The sequence below is a fragment of the Protopterus annectens genome, chromosome 2.part1 (assembly GCF_019279795.1).
Source record: "Protopterus annectens isolate FY-2018-M chromosome 2.part1, PAN1.0, whole genome shotgun sequence".
Lineage (NCBI taxonomy): Eukaryota > Metazoa > Chordata > Ceratodontiformes > Protopteridae > Protopterus > Protopterus annectens.
Window position 1 is genome coordinate 1329204169 of NC_056729.1, and position 18985 is coordinate 1329223153.

The following is an 18985-nucleotide window of genomic DNA, read 5'->3' on the forward strand; positions in this document are numbered from 1 at the left end:
GCTACCACTACACACAAGACAGTCATGTTCTCATGCTGACACACACACACACACACACACACACACACACACACACACACACACACACACACACACACACACACACACACACACACACACACACACACACACACACACACACATCTTTAAAGCTATCTCTTTAGTTACCCCTTACTCTAACCCTAATCTCCATACAGCCATATGCAAATTCTTATCCTCCATTGCTCAGATGTATGAAAAAGTAAACATTATTAGTTTTAGTTTGCTGTAAAAAAAATAAATAAATATGACTAGATATTGTTTAATACTTCCCTAAAATAAAGTGATACTAAAAAACAAAATATTTCCATTTAAAATAAATCCACTGCATATAAAGCAGTTGCCTTTAAACAATGCTACTGTCCAGGCCAGGCTTAGAATCCATTTGTAAGATGTTTCTTCATAAAATCCATCAACTTAAGGTGAATTTAGGATAGTTTTTGAACCCAGATGTAAGACACTTCTTCATAAAATCCATCATCTTAAGGTGGGCAACCATCATTGGCACCTACTGCCATTTGAAGCCAATAGTCATGATTTCTAAACACAACAAAACTATAAAGGTTCTCTCCACCTTTATGGAAACCATGCTCATCTTCTCTCCAGGTCACTGGACTGTCTGCAAAACCGTGCACTGCTAGGACTGCCCATGGTGTAAGCTTTGGTTCAGTAAAATAATGGCACAGACTCTCCAATAACAGGTGTATCTTCTCTGGAAGGATAAATCCAGTGATGGTACACAGGGTAGCCTGGTCAACAACAATATTAGGATCTGGACAACAGTAGGTTGACAGGAAGTTACCAAAGTCATTTTTGCTCTCAATCTCATTAAACACTACACCTTGCCAGTCAGAAAATTCTTGTGCATCATATGATTCAGTGGAAGTTTCTCTTAGGTCACTGCTCTGTAGAACTGGGCATTCAATGTCTTTCAGTGTTTTAATAGCTACACTTGACTGGTATTCCTTTAACTGGTATGCAGAAAAGTATGAAATTAAATTTGCTCTTCTGTCATCTGATGGATTCCAAGCCATCAAAAAGTCAAACTTCAGTGGCTTCTTTTCTGCTAGAGCCCACATTACTCTCTTATACCGGTTTCCACCTGGGGCAAAAGATGATGCTGTTAGATCCATAGAGATCACATATCGCATAGGTGTTTTATGAGAATAACAAGATGATTGTCCTTCCAATCCAAGCTCTTCCTTGTCCTTATCCATTGATATAATAAGCTTGCCTGTTGGTAGCAGAGCAGCAGCATTATCTTGATCAATTCTTGTACTGTAGGACAGAGCATAAAATGAACCTTTGCTCAAGAAAGTGGTAATGAATTCCTCACAAACAAGTTTGTGGAGAGGTACATCTTTCACCAGGTCATAGCTTCCCAAGTCCTTAATGATACTGTCAAGTTTCTGAGAAAGTGCACTGCACTCTGGTATTAAAACAGATACTCTGTAATTGAAGTAGTGCTGCTGCACATGAATCAAATGTCGTGAATTTGTGTTCTTAAAGCTAGACTTTTCACATACTAACAAAGGACTGGGGCATTTCTTTAAGGTTTCCCACATCATGTTTGAAAATGTAAACGTCTCCACTACTATTGAAAGTTAGGTGAGCTAAACACAACACTATAACCACGTTGAACTCATCTGTAGTAAACAAGGAACTCAACTCTGAATCTCAAATCATGACATGATCCAATGTAACTACTGTCTGTTTATTTTACTGTGGAGCTTTTCTCCCCGGGCCTCCACTGAAAATGGACCTACGTCCAGTCGGATACTCCCGGTCAACAAATTTAAATAAATAAATAAATAAATAAAATACTCCCAGTCCTTAATGCTGAAACCTTTAGTGTATCCAAACGTTTTGGCAATAATATCTCAAACCCACACGTACCTTACCTGCATGCATTTGGAGTTCTCTTTATCTGATATCTTGTGTGGTTGTGTGTATATGTGTGTATAAAATTATGACATTTAGGTTCATAGGTGCATAGGTGTTTACTAGGTTAACAACCATAAGGGTGTTTTTAAGTCTAGCCATGTATCCCAAATCTTTGACAAATTTAGATACCCTTCTTGATAAGTGTAAGCAAGGGCTTGGGAGATAAAACATTTACAAGCAGAGGCCTGACAGATGAACCATTTACAGGCTGCTTGACTGTGTCCACTAGAGGGATAGGTGTCAAACCTGGGATGAATTTACTGCCCCCAGTACAATTGCCCAAGTTACACTTGAATTGGTTTAGGGAAGAGCTCTGCTTCACATGGATGGGAAGCCTGTTTCAGAGAAGGGGTAGTCTCTGGGATACATACCTATATCTCTAGCAGGTCCTATTTATATCACAGGCAATGTTTAAGTCTTTAAAATGGGTAATTATGGGGTCTGACAATGCCTTGTATGCCAGGCATAGATCTCAACCCAACAGTCTATAGGAGACATTATACAGGGGAAACAGCATTGAGGTGGTCTACATAGGACATGTTTCTTATGCCCTATATCATTTTAGTGAGGAACCTCTGCAGACATTACAATTGTTGGACATGCCTGGTTAGGTACATACCAAAGGGGGCATTGTACTCAATAAGTCTGAATGATGAATGTAGTGGAACTGTGACTTCCTTGGACTCAGATGCCATATCTTTGTTTATGAGTTGCACAGCACAGAATGATTTCCTCACTACTGTAGACATTTGATGGTCAAAGGCTAGATTACTGTCTATTTGTGTCCCGAAGTCCCTGATTAGTGGGTTATTTCTTAGGGGTGTGCTGTCAGTATGATAGCTGTCAGGGGTGAATTACTTCCTGAAGGATAGTATTATGAATTTCTTGGCATTTAGTTTGAGTCCATGGCAAATTTGCCAAACCCCACTGTTCTGCAATCTCACTCCAAAAAAAAAAGCCATTACAGATGATTTTTGATTGCTGAACAGCTATACTGGCTTTCCATCATTCAGTATAACAAAACACTGATCAAACATCAGGCACCCATATCTATATCTATATCTATATCTATAGCTATCTATATCTATCTATATTTTTCTCTGCATGCCCTAACATCCTGTCTGTCAGTTACCAGCCACTTCTGGTCAATTATTCTATTTGTTACCTATCACTAGAGCAAGTGATAAATGTAAGGGGCCATCACTTAGCCAACCATCAGTGATGACAAGACGTTTCCTGATTAAGGCCCTAACCTGTACATACTTTTGATCAAGCACTAGGGTGGGGCATACATTATGCTGACCATGAATGACTTCCCTTCACTTGAATAAATGGTGCTACTACAAGCAACCTCATCACACCTTGGTATGAGAAGTAGTCTGCCATGATTCCTTCATTGAAGTCACACCAACTCTGTATGCCTGCACCTGTGCACAGCCTTCCCTCTCTACACTCAGGAAAGGTGTGTAAAATATACTTCTTCACGCGTCCCCCTCCCTGCTTGGCCCTCTCCACTGTTGCAGGTGGCAGTGAACTCTGGTCACCTGGGTTACAGTCAGCTCAAGCCTTCTGTGCCATGGACAAAGTTAAGAATTTTTAATGTCTATAGAACAAGCTGATAAATTTAAAGGCACTAAAATCTTATAAAAGTCTCAGTATTGCTGAAGCTTTGAATTCTTTACTTCATTTCAAACAGAATGGCAGTCCCTTGCATTTTCAAAAATGTGTCACTTCTACAAGGGATACAAGCAGGAATATCCATCACCATTATTGTTTGCACTATAAAATGAGCTGCTTGCTCACACCATAAGGAATAATAAATTAGCAAAACAGGAGTGCAAAACTTGCAACATTTCAAGACTTTCCTGTTTACAAAGAATATTTTATTTCCCACATTTTTCTGATGAATCACTTTCTAAAGTGTTAGATATTCTATGACTGGGCTTCATAGAGATAATGATAGTTAACATGACACCCCAGCCCCATGTAGAAAATATGGAAAAAAGGTGGTTGATGACAATGAGGGCCTTAATTGATGAATGCTGCATTATTAATCTGAACTGCTCCCAGCCAATAGGTATTTTCTTTGGAATGTCCACTCCCTGCACACAGCCAACACACATACTATTCAATACTGCACTATGTACCACATGTCAATAAGCCCTAGCCTAAGTGAAGTTACTGTTATAGCAGCCCGACTGTTTGACAGAAATAAATCATCAGCATTTACATTTAAGGCTGCGCCCTTCAGGGTGTCAAAATACTTTTTATATGCTGGACAATTCTCCATAAAGTCAGTATTTAGGCATTCATTTTACTAATGACTCAAGTGAGTCTCTATAGCTGAACTCCCAGCTTATCATAGATATAATGCTGCAAGTATAATTTTGGAATTTTAAAGACAGTATTTACCTTCTGAGCAAATGGTGACTATCATTAAAATGACTATCATACCAGAAGTAATGCACTTTTTTACAATCTTTTGTGGAGTAACCACCAAACACTTACTGAAACCAAATAATAAGGCTTTTCTTAAGTCTGTGTATCCACCTTAGGTTCCTAGGCTCAGATATCAAGATAATGACCTAACAGTCTTCAAGAAGCTTAATGGAGTATCCCATGTTAAATAAATTAATTAATTTATAAATAAATAACTTGTAAGCTTAATGGAGTAACCCAAGTTAAATAAATAAACAAATAAATAACTAAAAAGTAATGGAGTAATTCATGTTCTTCTTTTCTAGTTCTGTTACACATATCAAGATCTCATACTGAGACTTAGCCCGCTGCATCATACAAGATGTGTCCACCGACATAACCAAAATGTTTGCTTTGCATTTTCCATTTGAACCCTTCATTAAGGCCATTGTAAGAAAATCAAGATTGTAGACTTGGAAAAGATGGGCTGCGGTCTAATGACCATCATAGGCAAGTAAAGGCATATTTTCCTAGAAATGTGGTTGCTTCTGTGAAGCCCATGCACTGGACCAGTAATTTAGGAGCCTCAATCCTCACCACTAACAACAGTGAGGGGGGTCCACATTGGGAGGATAACAAGTACACATACAGTAAACTGCAATTTCCCTTAACAGCACACAGAGATCACAGTCAGTCTGGGGCTGGTTTCTCCATTTCTCTTCAGATCCCCAGTAAGACTCTCCACTGGCACAGCTATAGGGTTAAGATCTCAGACAAGTAGTCAAGCCAAAACCTCCAGTACCCTCTCTGTCCAACCAGTGCTTCATGTCCCTGCCCAAGTAGCTGACACACACACATTTTGAAATTTGGTTTATATACAAACACACAGACACTCATGGGGAAGGCTTGCACAGGTTCATTAGCTATGCCCCCTTCTACCCAGGCTACACAGTAGTACCACCTGCCACCAACTACTCTTATCAGCTTCTCTAAAGGTCCTTACCAAAGGGTCTCCAATTCTACTGTGCAATGTTACTGTTATCCAAATAGTAAGTGTGACTGAGACTTGAAGACCATTTAGGAGTGGCCTATACAGTATCACCAAATACATGCAAGTACTGTCAGAGCTTAAATTATCTCTACACAAAACAACCATAGTTGAAACATTTACAATACTTAATAATAAATAATAAAAACACAAGGCTGTACTTATTAAGTCAACACAATTACATTAGATAGTTCAGAAATCACAGGAAAATACTTTAAAACAACATTGTAGGATGGTCTCACATAAATATAGAAAACATCTAGACTAACATGGCTATATTTCTATCTATCTCTAAGAGAAATCATTGTTCTAAATTCTACTTACAGAGTAAAGCAAGTGCTGGACAATTGTTGTCAGCTCTGAAGACAAATACAAAATGCTATCCTTACTTTTTCAGATAGCCCTTAAATTGATAATACACATTACTGCTGAGTCATTTCAGATTACATCATTCTTGTTACCTCTGCTCAAGTTTCCCAGGCTCACAGAACTTAAAATTTAACATTTCTCTTTTGATTTGCACCTGTCAGGAAGCCACAGCAATAAAACACACTTTACATGTGAAACCTAGTAATTTATCTATGTCTTAAAACAATAGCAAGAATTTCTAGCTGCAGACATCCTGTCTCAGAGCTTGAAAACAAACACAGTTGTAAAATCCTTTACTTATCAGCTTTCTTCCAGCAGGGTGCACTGTGGTTACATTTTTGAAGCTCAGAACATAACAGTTTTCTTACATCTGTGAAACAAGCATGTGGATGATATTAATATTTACAAGGACATAGAATTATTTACAAAATGTTATCTAGCTAGGCTGGCAGCCTCCACAGCTTCCTTCACTCTTTCATGTCCCAATGTGTGCACTGAATTGACTTCCCATCTGCTGTGCCAGCATATATTTCAATATAGTCGTTGATGATAACTCTGGTCTTTTCAACATCACTGCGTATCGTGATATGATAAGTAATCTAAGCTGATGTATAGACTGCAGTGTAGAGATACATTTGGCACATACAAGAATGTAAAGATGGTCTGTGCCTTCAGTATGAACAACACATTTTAGGGGCTTTGATACTGTTGGCAATAGTATTTCCGTATCTCATACTTTTTAAGCTGCAAGTCCATTTATAACTATTGAAAAGAGGCTAAGAAACATTTTCCATATCCACTTCTGCAGATCATTTAATGTTTCAATACTTACATCTTTCCACCTCTTCCACACTACATGGCCTTCTACACATGTACACTCAGTTGGTTCCATAGTGGTTGGAAACACCATATATTTACTCAGATCCACTCACTTTTAGTTAATTAAGCAACATTTTCTGAGACACAGGTGATGTGTACTGAGGACAAATACTACAGCAACTCAAAATGCCTAGATCAGCACACTATTCCTAACTTTAGCCTCTCCTATAACAGGAAGAGCTTAGTTCTGTCATAATAAAGTTAAATAGATTGAATGTACATGCAGATGAATTACAGCAAAATGAGTTGCATCCATAACCCATCACAGGGATTAACCAGATGTTTCTTCACCTTTCTCTGCTTATCATTCCATATAATGATTACACATCTTTAAATCTTTAAAACTCATTTGCATGTCACTGGAGCTATATGTGACACAGAATATAGAATACCTTAGGCCATTAACATGCCCCAAGGTAGGTATAGAATATTCTCTGCTTGAGCCCCTAACCTGTCATCACTGTCTCAAATCCATCCATCCATCAAATCATCCTCAACCTCTTTTTTCCCATTTTTGCACTGGGGTTGAGGTGCCACTTCATTAGTGACAATCATCTACAGCCAAGTTTTCCACCACTAGATGGTTAGCCCTCACGGTGGTGGTGCTGCGGTAGCATTGTCACCTCACAGTAAGACGCTATCTGGTTCTATTCTCAGCTACAGCGTCTTCTGTGTAGAGACATGTGTGAATGGGCGTACCTTCGTTGAAGGTTGTGCATCAAGGCTGGTAACTCGGCACGTAAAAATCAACTACCAATCATTAGCGGACCGGAGTTCCACTGTGGCGACCCCTAACCGGGAAAAGCCAAAAGACACAACAAGATGGCTAGCCCTGTCATGGTAGTTCGTCCACACCACACACTCATACCTATGACCAATTTTAGAGTGCCCAATTCACCTACTGCATGTCTTTGGAATGTGGGATGAAACTGGAGCACCTAGGGGAAACCCACGTAAACACAGGGAGGATATGCAGACTTCACACAAAAGTTACTCCAGCCAAGAATCAAGCCGGGGAACCTCTTACTGTAAGGCAGTAATGCTATCGACTGTGCCACTGTGCTGCCACTGTTGCAAATATGGATTTAAAATTCAATTTTAAAATCTTATTGAAAGACTGCTAGGAAATTATAAGCAGATATTTAGGAGGCTTTCTTCAGCAAGGGAATGAAAGGGATTAGCAGGTGCCAATGGACTTCAGTGGTTTCCTAGAACAGATACTTTCATTCTGGTTATGTTAACACTTTTCACTGCCAACACTTCAAAGTTAGTTAGCACCTTAGAAAATATCTGACAGACCTTTTCTCGGTGCCTTAGTCAGCAACAAACTGTAATCTGCAAACCTGAGCACCATTACTCACTTACTTATATTGTTTTGGCAAGTCCTTTATGCCCTGAAGCAGATAGTGTGCTGCTCATTAGCTAATAAGAATAGTGTTAAGAGACAGAGGAAAAGCTAGTCAGGTGGTCCTAACTAAAAGTAATGGCTGGATATAGGGAAGTTTGTTAACTTTGACCATATGAAAAATATAAACAGCTCTTACACAGCTTATAAACTACTCAGGACTGTTGAAAGCTTTCACAATTACCTATAAACAGTTATAGTCAATGGAAATGAATATAATTTCAAAATCCTATAAGACAAAGATGAGGTGTGAGCTGCCTGAGTCACCTGCAATTGCTTGACTGGTTGGTTTATTTAAAACTAAACTACCCATTTACCCACCAGATGTACTTTTATGGACCACAAACTATATATAATTTGAATAGAGTAATAAAGAGGATTACACTGAGGTTCTGTTGCCCTAAAATAATGTTTTTGTTATATCCCAACAAATATAAGCCACAAAACGTCTGACTGTTTTTCAAGTACCATGATATGTAACCATCCAAATATAAAATATTCTTGAGCTGCAGAAAATAAATTCCAAGTTCAAGGTCAGTTTAGCTTAAATAACTTTATACCATTCAGAGATCTTATAAATAATCCACAGATTAATTGTTTTAGAACTTGTTAACAATAAATCAGATCTGCAGGTTACTTTCAATGATTAATGCTCAAAGCATTACATAAAGTCTCATGTTCAAGTACTGAATGTCAGTCCATAGTTGTTAGACACAGTAATACATGTGTAGGCATACTCTGCATATGCAAATTGTACATACCTTGACAAAGAGCAGCTGTCCTGAAGTCACATAATTTGCATAATGTGTATAATATTGAGGAGATTAAGCTTTATTTTAACACACGTATGTCTTTACATTCATATGTAGATGGGGGTGTGTCAGATCTAAATATTTATGTGTGGATATGCATGGACTGGAATATATTATCACTGCATGATATTGATGACAGTTTTCTGTGTTGTGTCTCTCCTACCCGATGATCTTTTTTCTCTTTTTTTCTTTTTGTTAATGATATTTGGACTATAATTTCTGTTGCAATGTGACCACCAGCACAGTGAGCTACACTGGCCATAGGAACTCGGACCGCCATCCCTCTACAGATGGATGCAGTGGTGCCACCACAGGCAGCACAGGCACACAATACTTCTTGGTGAAAACCTGGCAGCATTGCCTCCTCAACTCCTGCACTATCTCCACCACCTATGTTAGATATCTGGGTCCTGGGAGCTAGTGAACTGTTACCTATCAGGAGTAGTGCCAGTGGAAATGGTGACTATGTCACTTAAAAGGAGCTGGCAGTACTGGAGGAGAGGATCATGTAGATAGATCTCAATGCCTGCCTCAGCCAATGGAAATAATCCTGGAATGAATAGCCAAATCACTACCATATCTGGCACTGATGAAGGTGTCTGGGACAGGAGACACTGATGACAGTTCAGAGGGTGAGGACTTGAGTCCCACTGTATTCATGCTGGATGATGATACACCTTGATAATCTCATACCTATCTCCACTCATGGTATCCAAAAACCTCTTGTGTCCATCACCATCCCTGTCTGTTTTGTATTCCTGTATAACTGTGCCATTTACCTAACTTACCCAACAAACCTACCCTTCTCATTCCTAACTACCTTCCAATGCTCCTATTTCCAAAAGACTGAAAAGAGCACTAATCGAACAATAAAATCACACCCCTAGCATATCTCTCCAATTCACATATGTGCATGTGTGTATGACATACTTGATTTGATCAACTGGTCATATAACATTAATAAGTTGCTGTCACATACTCTTTATGATGTTACAATCTAAATTTCTCAAATTCTTTGTGCAGATGCAAATTTATCTTGTAAAGTAGCTGATAGCTATAGTGATTTCACATCACTATCATGCATATTCTTAAACTCCCCTGAGTCCTGTCTCTGCTTGCTCCCCATTTTCATCACTGTCATGTTCACCCCATTTCAGACATTTAATCTGGTCAAAAATGGATTCACACACCACACACACACACACACACACACACACACACACACACACACACACACACACACACGCACACACGCACACACACACACACACACACACACACACATAGCCAGAAATGGTCCACAAACAAACCTCTGTATTTCTGCTCTTGCCATTTGTATGACACTTGTCACTGTAAATGAAGCTTCGTGTCCTGGGAAAAAAACGATGAAGCTGCCTTTGGCTAGATTCATGTGGTGCTGCTCATGCTATTATACTTAGTTTCACTGCAAGGCAGAAAGCAATACTGATAGCACTATGAGAATACGGTTATTATGATATGTATAACATGCTCCAGGATATAACGTACACTATAGGGAATGTTTCAGTTCACATTACTGTTATGAAGTTTGATGCACACATAACTCCTTGCTTCATACTTCTGTCATGGTCCCTTCAACTGTGTGCACTTCCTTTGTGGTGTGTTCAGATAATGCTCAGGTTTAGAGAATGTTGAGTAAGATTGGCAGGTATTCAAATCCAGCACTGTGTGAAGCAGTGGATACAAACATTACTTCCCCACCACCATCATGCTTATTCCTTAATTAGTGTATTATTACTTTACCCATATTTGTTTCCCATTTTGAACACTTTAATAATGACAAACAGAAGAATCACACAACATATGCATGGGCAAAAATATGTCAGAAACAGAAATTTCTATATGGATGCACTCATCATTTGGGTGATGCTTAGTATTCAGCAGTAATACCTTCATAGGTAGGTACTAGGCTATCAGCCCAAGGGCCTACATAAGCCTAGGCAACAAGGTTCCTTGGCTTACGCCACCCAAGAAAGTTATTTTCCTGTGCCACTTTCGAGCAGAGACACAGAAGTGATCCCCTGGGTGTATTTCCTATTTCCCATCCACTCATCAAGATTTTTCTTGAAGAGTGTTAATGAAGAACTTTGCTTGACATAGATGGGTAGCCTGTTCCAGAGTATGGAAAGTCTCTGGGACAGGAATATATCCCTCCAGCATGTCCTGTTTATTGTGGTGACAAGATTTAGGTCCCTAGAGCATGTAGCTCAGAGGGATTGGGATTTCTTTAGGTGTAGCATGTCCAACAGCTCTGCGTTTGATATAGAAAGCTTTATATGTTAGGCAGAGATCACCACAGAGTAGGCGATATGCTACAGAGAAGCTGGAGTTTGTTGAGGCGGTCAGTGTAGAGAATTTGTTTGAGGCCAGTAATCCTCTTTGTGAGGTACTTCTGTGGCCTTTCCAGCTGCTGCAGATGTCTTGTGAGGTACATTCCAAAAGGGGCGTTGTACTCTATAATGGGTCTAATGAGTGTCGAGTAGAGGGGGACAATGATCTCTTTTTTCCTGGATGACAACCCTTTTATGATGAGGTGTACCACGTAGAAGAACTTCCTGACTACTGTGGTGATGTGACTATCAAAGGAGAGACTACTGTCCGCCTGGGCCCCAAGGTCTTATTCCTTAGGTCCAATTCAGTGTTAAGTAGATTGCTGCCAATGTGGTAGTCCGTGGGTGCAGAGTTTTTACCAAAGGGGATGACACTGCACTTGTTGGCATTGAGCTTGAGGCCATGGCTCTGACACCAGGCATCTGTCTCACCGAGGCCCTTCTGTAGGATGTCCACATCATTTGGGGACTTGACTATGGCTCCTAGTTTGCAGTCATCTGCAAACTTCATTAGCCAGAGGCCTTCTGTGTTAGCCTGTACTTCAGAGAAGTAGATACCAAACAGGAGAGGTCCCAAGACGGAACCCTGTGGCACTCCACTTGTCACTGCTTTGAGGTCAGATTTGGAGTCTGCAACTTTTACAGTGTGGGTTCTGTCAGTGAGCCATTTGGCAACCCATCTTGTGACATAGGGATTTATACCTAGTTTAGAGAGTTTAGCTATAATTCCAGAATGGGGGATGGTGTCGAAAGCCTTGGCGAGGTCAAGATAGGCTGTGTGAACTACCTTACCCTCATCTAAGGCTTTGGTGACTGCCTCAAAGAAGTCAATCAGGTTCAGGAGGCATGATCTGCCTTTCACAAACCCGAACTGGGTGGGATCCAGAGTTTGGAGGTTACCAATGTCTTTGTTTATGAGTTCCATGATAATACATTCCGTGGCCTTGCAGACCAGACTCATCAGGCTAATATGGTGATAGTTCCCAGGATCAGTGGTGGCTCCCCCTTTGTGGAGTGGGATAACTGTTGCTGTGTGCCATTCAGTGGGCAAAAAGCCTGATGCGAGGCTATTATTGAACATGGTGATTAAGTGGGGAGCCAGTTCATTCTGAAGTTCATGTAAAACGCAGCCTGGGTTGTTGTCCGGTCCCATGGATGCTGTGTTTTTGGCTTTAGAGAGTGCAGCTTTTACCTGTGTAGTTGTGATTACAGGGACTCTGCATTCTTCCTGTATAGATATGGGCCCTTTAGGGGGTGGGGGGTAAAGTTAGCACTGAACCTATCTGCCAGGATTTTGGCAATATCAGTTGGTTCTGTAATTTTCGTGCCTTTGTGCTGTAACTCCGAGCAGATCTGTTTGTTGCCATCGAGATTCTTGACATAGCTGTAGAATGCTTTGTGGTTGTCCTTAGAATTAGTGGTGATTTTGTTTTTGTAGCTAGCTTTGGAGGATCTTATAAGGGATCTCAGCTTCTTACTGATGCTGACCAGGGAGCTCCTTCACTCATGGGATTTTACTCTCTTTTGCAACAGTTTCTTCCTTCTGTTGTACAGTTTGTTTTTGGCAGGGGACCACCAGATTGGCTTCCTTTTTTGGAAGATAGCGTCTTGGTTCTGTTTGGGATAGCACGACCCATGCACTCATGTAAGTGCTTATAGAGTGCATTTGTGTAGGATTCAGCAGTTGTAACTGTATTGTCCATCTGCATGGGTGTCATGAAGTTCACCACTTCTGTCTTAAGAAGCATGAAGTTGGCTTTGGAGAAATTTTTTACTGTGGTTTCCTTAATGGGGGGTAGGGGCAGGATGTGGATATCAAGGGTGATTAGCGTATGGTCAGATCGGACCAACGAGGAGTTGACTTCAGGTGTGTAACACCGGTCACTCATGTTGGTAATGACTAGGTCTAGGATATTGTTGCCCCTGGTGGGGGTGTGGATAAGTTGATCCAGGGCATTGGAGTTTATGAATTCCAGAAAGCATTGAGCTAAGGAGTTGGTACATGAGTAGTTTTCCCAGTTAATGGTGGGGTAGTTGAAGTCGCCCATTATTAGGGTGCCCACTACTAACAAGTGTTCTAAGTTAAAAAAATGCAAAAAATAATTGCACTGTGCTAATACTTCACCATTGATTGTGTGAAGCAGCTTGCCAGCAATGTGCTTCTGTATGCCATTTTAATAGACTCAAAAATTTGTCATTGGCCTCTATTACTTCTGTATGGCTTACTGCCTTATTGTATTCAAGACATGAGGAGTTCATAAGTAATGCAGTCTAACCCCCTCATGATGTAAGTGATTGTGACAATGACATACATTATCCTTTCCAAGTCAAGTATCTCCCTTGAACTTTTACAACTGTAAAATATACTTCAGAGTACTATTAATGAGCGCAGTGTATATATTTTGTATGTATGGCTTGTAGTTACTTTGCGCACTGTACACAAAGACTTTTCAGCGATCCACAAAAACACATGGCTTTCATACAATGATCTTGAGATAGTCAGGAATGCATTCCACCCAACACTTAACTGCTCAATACACATTAATGTGACAAACCACATCACTCCCATCACAATTAATGTGAATTACCTAATGTATGACATATTGCTACAGTATGTTGTGAGTTATGATCAGCACATTGATGTTTTGTCTGTCTGTCAGACCACATTTCCCATTCCCCAAACATATGTCATGTAAAACACAACTATCAAATGTGGACTTAGGCAGGTGTTCAACTCCAGCAATATCTAACTAGTATGAATATGCCTGAATATAATGACAGACAGGACTAACTTCTATTCAGATGAGACATTTATGAGGGGAGAGGGGTCCCACAACTCCTTTACTACCTTTTAGATCAGACATATTCCTTATAACACAAAGATGAAGTCATCCATTCAAATGGTTGCTGTCTGACACTTGTAACAAGGCTTCTACTGTGGCATGAACAAGTAATATACAGTTCTATAAAATGTGCACATAAGATAGTCGGGTATTCAAATCTGGAATGCAGGTTTACTCATTAGATGGTGATATGGAAACTGACACTTGTATTAACACTTGCATGACTAAATGATTTTGAGCCTGTTAACAACATTTTGTGGGAGCCATAACCATTCAAATATACTGGGATTTTGAACCCTCAAACTACATTTTAGGAAGCCATAAACATTCCCACACACCGCTGATGTAATTCCTTCAAGTGTGCAGTTTATGACACTTCAGCGATGGTTTGTTCTTTGACATCAGTGGTTGCTTCACATTTCTATGTACAATGTCTCAGATAGGCAGCTGTTTACATCTGGCAAGTTTTAAGTACTGATTGTGTAAGAAAATTGTAATAGCCAGGCTTGCCTTTTCCAAGAGAATTGATGTTTACAAATTCACTTAGTGGAAACATTTACAACCATTGAAATGAAGACCAACAGTTGTACTCTCTTTTATAGAAGCCATATGCATTCAACTGTAACAATCAAGTTATCCCTTCAAGTGACCATTTCCTGACAAGGGAGATATAATTTCTTGTATGGTATCATCGGTAAGTGCACATGTCAAGAGGATCTTGATGTACATTACATACATTCGGATCCAGTTGTGTGTGCTTTTTTATTATTTTATTGACAATATTGTGATTAACAGGCAAGAATAACTTATTCAACATATCTTGATGTGTGACATGCTACACATTGGTCACAAAGTGCCATAGGATGTGTGCTATGATTATGCGTTGTGGTTTTTGGATGAGTGGGTGATCATTGTCCAGTGATTGCTATACTTGCTTATGAACATGCTCAATATAATTATGTATGTCTTGCATTTTCCGTTGTGTGTTGGTTAGCACAAAGCACCACTTGATGAATATCAATGCTGGTGGCTAGTTATTTTCCTTTCATGGTTTGTGCAAAAACTGCTAAGAATTTTCTTCTGGCAGTATGCCTCTGCTGTCAGTCATGCAGTGGAGGTAGTGGGCAAAGCACACAGGACACCAAAAGGGTTACAGACCATTTTACATGTGCTGTGTGTAAAGCTTAGCAGTTGCCACAATTCACTAACAACCTAATGGGGATGTCACAACTGTCTGTATGGTATGCTGTGAGAGTTGTGATATAGGTATTATGGTGTTCTGCAAAATGCTCAGTTCAGTAGACATGTTATTTACCACATAAAAGTCAAAATTCTGAATTCAGAAGTGTACTTTGTTATAGTGTATTAACTTTGTATGTGTGGAACCAGTGGGTGATGCACATATAATATGAAGCTTATATATGTATACATGCTTTAAACTCCAATCATATAAAATAATCTGAAACAGTGCATGCAGCAGTTATCCTTAAACAATAATGACCTCATCTATGCTTGCGTTGTGATTACTTCTGACTTCTCCTAGAAGGTAACTCTCAATAAGTGGCATTGCTATCACACTTTTAATCATGTCCATAGGCAAACAATGACAAACAGATGCACACACACACACACACACACACACACACACACACACACACACACACACACACACACACACACACACACACACACACGCACACGCACGCACACACACACACACACACACACACACACACACACACACACACACACACACACATGCACACACACACACAGATACACACACACACACACACACACACACACACACACACACACACACACACACACACACAGATGCACACACATACCCACACACACACACACACACACACACACACACACACACACACACACACACACACACACACACACACACACCGCAGTTGCTAATGGACTGTATCTAGATGACTTGTGTCTGCCAAGATTTCCATCTTAGTAAAGTCCTCCTGACATGTCCCACATTCACATGCTCATAACTCTCATCTGTTATATTTTACACGTCCATAACAGATTTTAGTTCAACGTGACATTTTGTTTCTGTGGTATATCCTTGTAGACTGCATAATGATTTGGATGTGTTCTCTGTCTCACCTCCTACCCTTAATAACATGCATATTACTGACACAACTGATACTGTATCCACTCTCAGTGCTTCAACAGGGAGTGTCTCCATGTTTTCCTTCATTTTCTTAATCTATTTACACATTTATGTATGTCATTATCATCTTCTTTCGGCTGTTCCCGTTAGGGGTCGCCACAGCAGATCATCTGTTTCCATTTCTTCCTGTCCTCTGCATCTTGATCTGTCACACCAACCACCTGCATGTCCTTTCTCACCACATCCATAAACCTTATCTTAGGCCTTCCTCTTTTCCAGTTACCTGGTAGCTTCATCCTTATCATCTTTTTCCCAATATACTCAGCATCTCTCCTCAGCACATGTCCAAACCAACGTAATCTTGCCTCTCTGGCTTTGTCTCCAAACCTTCCAACCTGGGCTGACCCTCTAATATACTTATTCCTAATCCTGTCCACCCTCGTTACACCCAGTGCAAATCTTAACATCTTTAATTCTGCCACATCCAGTTCTAACTCCTGCCTTTTTGTCAATGCCACTGTCTCCAACCCATATAACATTGCTGGTCTCACTACCCTCTTGCAGACTTTCCCTTTCACTCTTACTGGTACTCGTATGTCACAAATCACTCCTGACACTCTTCTCCACCCACTCCATCCTACCTGTACTCTCTTCTTCACCTCTCTTCCACACTCACCATTACTCTGAACTATTATTCCCAAATATTTAAACTCATCCACCTTCGCCACCTCTACTCCTTGCATCCTCACCATTCCTCTATCCTCCCTCTCATTCACATACATATATTCTCTCTTAGTCCTGCTGACCTTCATTCCACTTCTCTCTAGAGCATATCTCCATCACTCCAGGGTCTCCTCCACTTGTTCCCTACTCTCACTACAGATCACAATGTCATCTGCAAACATCATAGTCCACGGTGACTCCTGTCTGATCTCGTCTGTCAACCTGTCCATCACCATTGCATATAAGAAAGGGCTCAGAGTTGATCCCTGATGTAATCCCACCACCACCTTAATTGCATCCGTCACTTCCACCGCAGACCTCACAGCTGTCACACTACCCTCGTACGTATCCTGTACCATTCTCACATACTTCTCTGACACTCCCGACTTCCTCATATAATACCACAACTCCTCTCTAGGCACCCTGTCACATGCTTTCTCTAAGTCTACAAAAACACAATGCAACTCCTTCTGACCTTCTCTGTACTTCTCCATCAACACTCTCAGAGCAAACATCGCATCTGTAGTGCTCTTTCCCGGCATGAAACCATACTGCTGATCACTAATCATCACGTCCCTTCTTAACCTAGCTTCCACTACTCTTTCCCATAACTTCATGCTGTGACTGATCAGTTTAATTCCTCTGTAGTTACTACAGCTCTGCACATCACCTTTGTTCATAGAAATCGGTACCAAAACACTTTTTCTCCATTCCTCAGGCATCCTCTCACGTTCCAAAATTTCATTAAACAATCTGGTTAAAAACTCCACTGCCATTTCACCTAAACACCTCCATGCTTCCACAGGTATGTCATCTGGACCAACAGCCTTTCCATTCTTCATCTTCTTCATAGCTATCCTTACTTCACCCTTGCTAATCCATTGCACTTTATGATTTACTGTCTCTACATCATCCAACCTTCTCTCCCTCTCATTCTTTTCATTCATCAGCCCCTCAAAGTACTCTTTCCATCTGCTCAACACACTCTCCTCGCTTGTGAGTATGTTTCCCTTACACATTTATGTATGTGATTTTCTGTTTTTCCTGCATTATTATTTTGATACATATCTGCCATGGGAAATTGCAAGCTTTTGTTATTTGCACATCTTTTCAGAAAACAGATTTTTCCTTCTTAACCTTTACTAACTAACTGTGGTAGTCTTTCTTAATGTACATGAGAATTCCAGTGAAGTTACTACTTATCCATTATTGCACTCAATGCAATGTGCAACTGTATCAACCTTCCGTGAAAACTTGTTTGGTTAGGTACCCCCTTGATTTTCTGTATTCCTAATTGACCTATCTGTTGTGCTGTGTGCACACTCACTTAGAGATCCGATGCTTGTGTACACTCTTTTGTCTAAATTGTATACGCAAGTCCTGCTTTACCCTAATGTGGCTGTGAGTCTGTGTTGTGGGCTCAGACTATGACTGCTTATCATGTGGAATGGCTTGGATTCCTGGATATTCGATTAGCAATGCTGCTTGTTGCACAAACAAGAACAATCATGTTAATTCCAGTGCAAAGTATATGTGATGTTAATGAATCCCCAGAATTATCTTTAAATGTTAGCTGTACACAAGTATTTAACTTTTGGCAGGGATACAAAGCAAAATAGCATTTAAAAGCATTGAGTAGACAAGCTAGTAAATAAAAGCAACTGAACCTACCCACTTATTGATAATGCGTGCATTCTATAACTATTTTTTATAGCTCTGATCAGTATAAGACTTGTTACATCGACTACATTTTGAAATAAAAATGGTGAGGTGAAGAATATCTCTGAAGTGATTAATGGTCTGTTCACCAACAGAAATATTTTTAAGGTGTATTTAAGGCTATTTTATCAGTTGATTTGAAAAACAGCTAGTACAGATAATATTGTTTTAAACTAACTTTAGGCAGGAAATGTAGAACAAAGTATTTTGGCTTGAATACAACTCCATTAGCTGTGTAGTTCAAAACATTTTCATGATGTTATGGCAGTAATTTGCA

General features: G+C 40.0%; 1 protein-coding gene across 1 annotated transcript; it reads right to left on the reverse strand.

Moving 5' to 3' along the window:
• Positions 1-285: 285 nt before the first annotated feature.
• Positions 286-1703, reverse strand: LOC122794425 (ribonuclease P protein subunit p40-like). The gene has a single exon (XM_044062798.1). It carries the CDS (start codon positions 1605-1607, stop codon positions 522-524), a length of 1086 nt encoding a protein of 361 aa, XP_043918733.1. The 5' UTR covers positions 1608-1703; the 3' UTR covers positions 286-521.
• Between the last annotated feature and the right edge of the window lie 17282 nt (positions 1704-18985).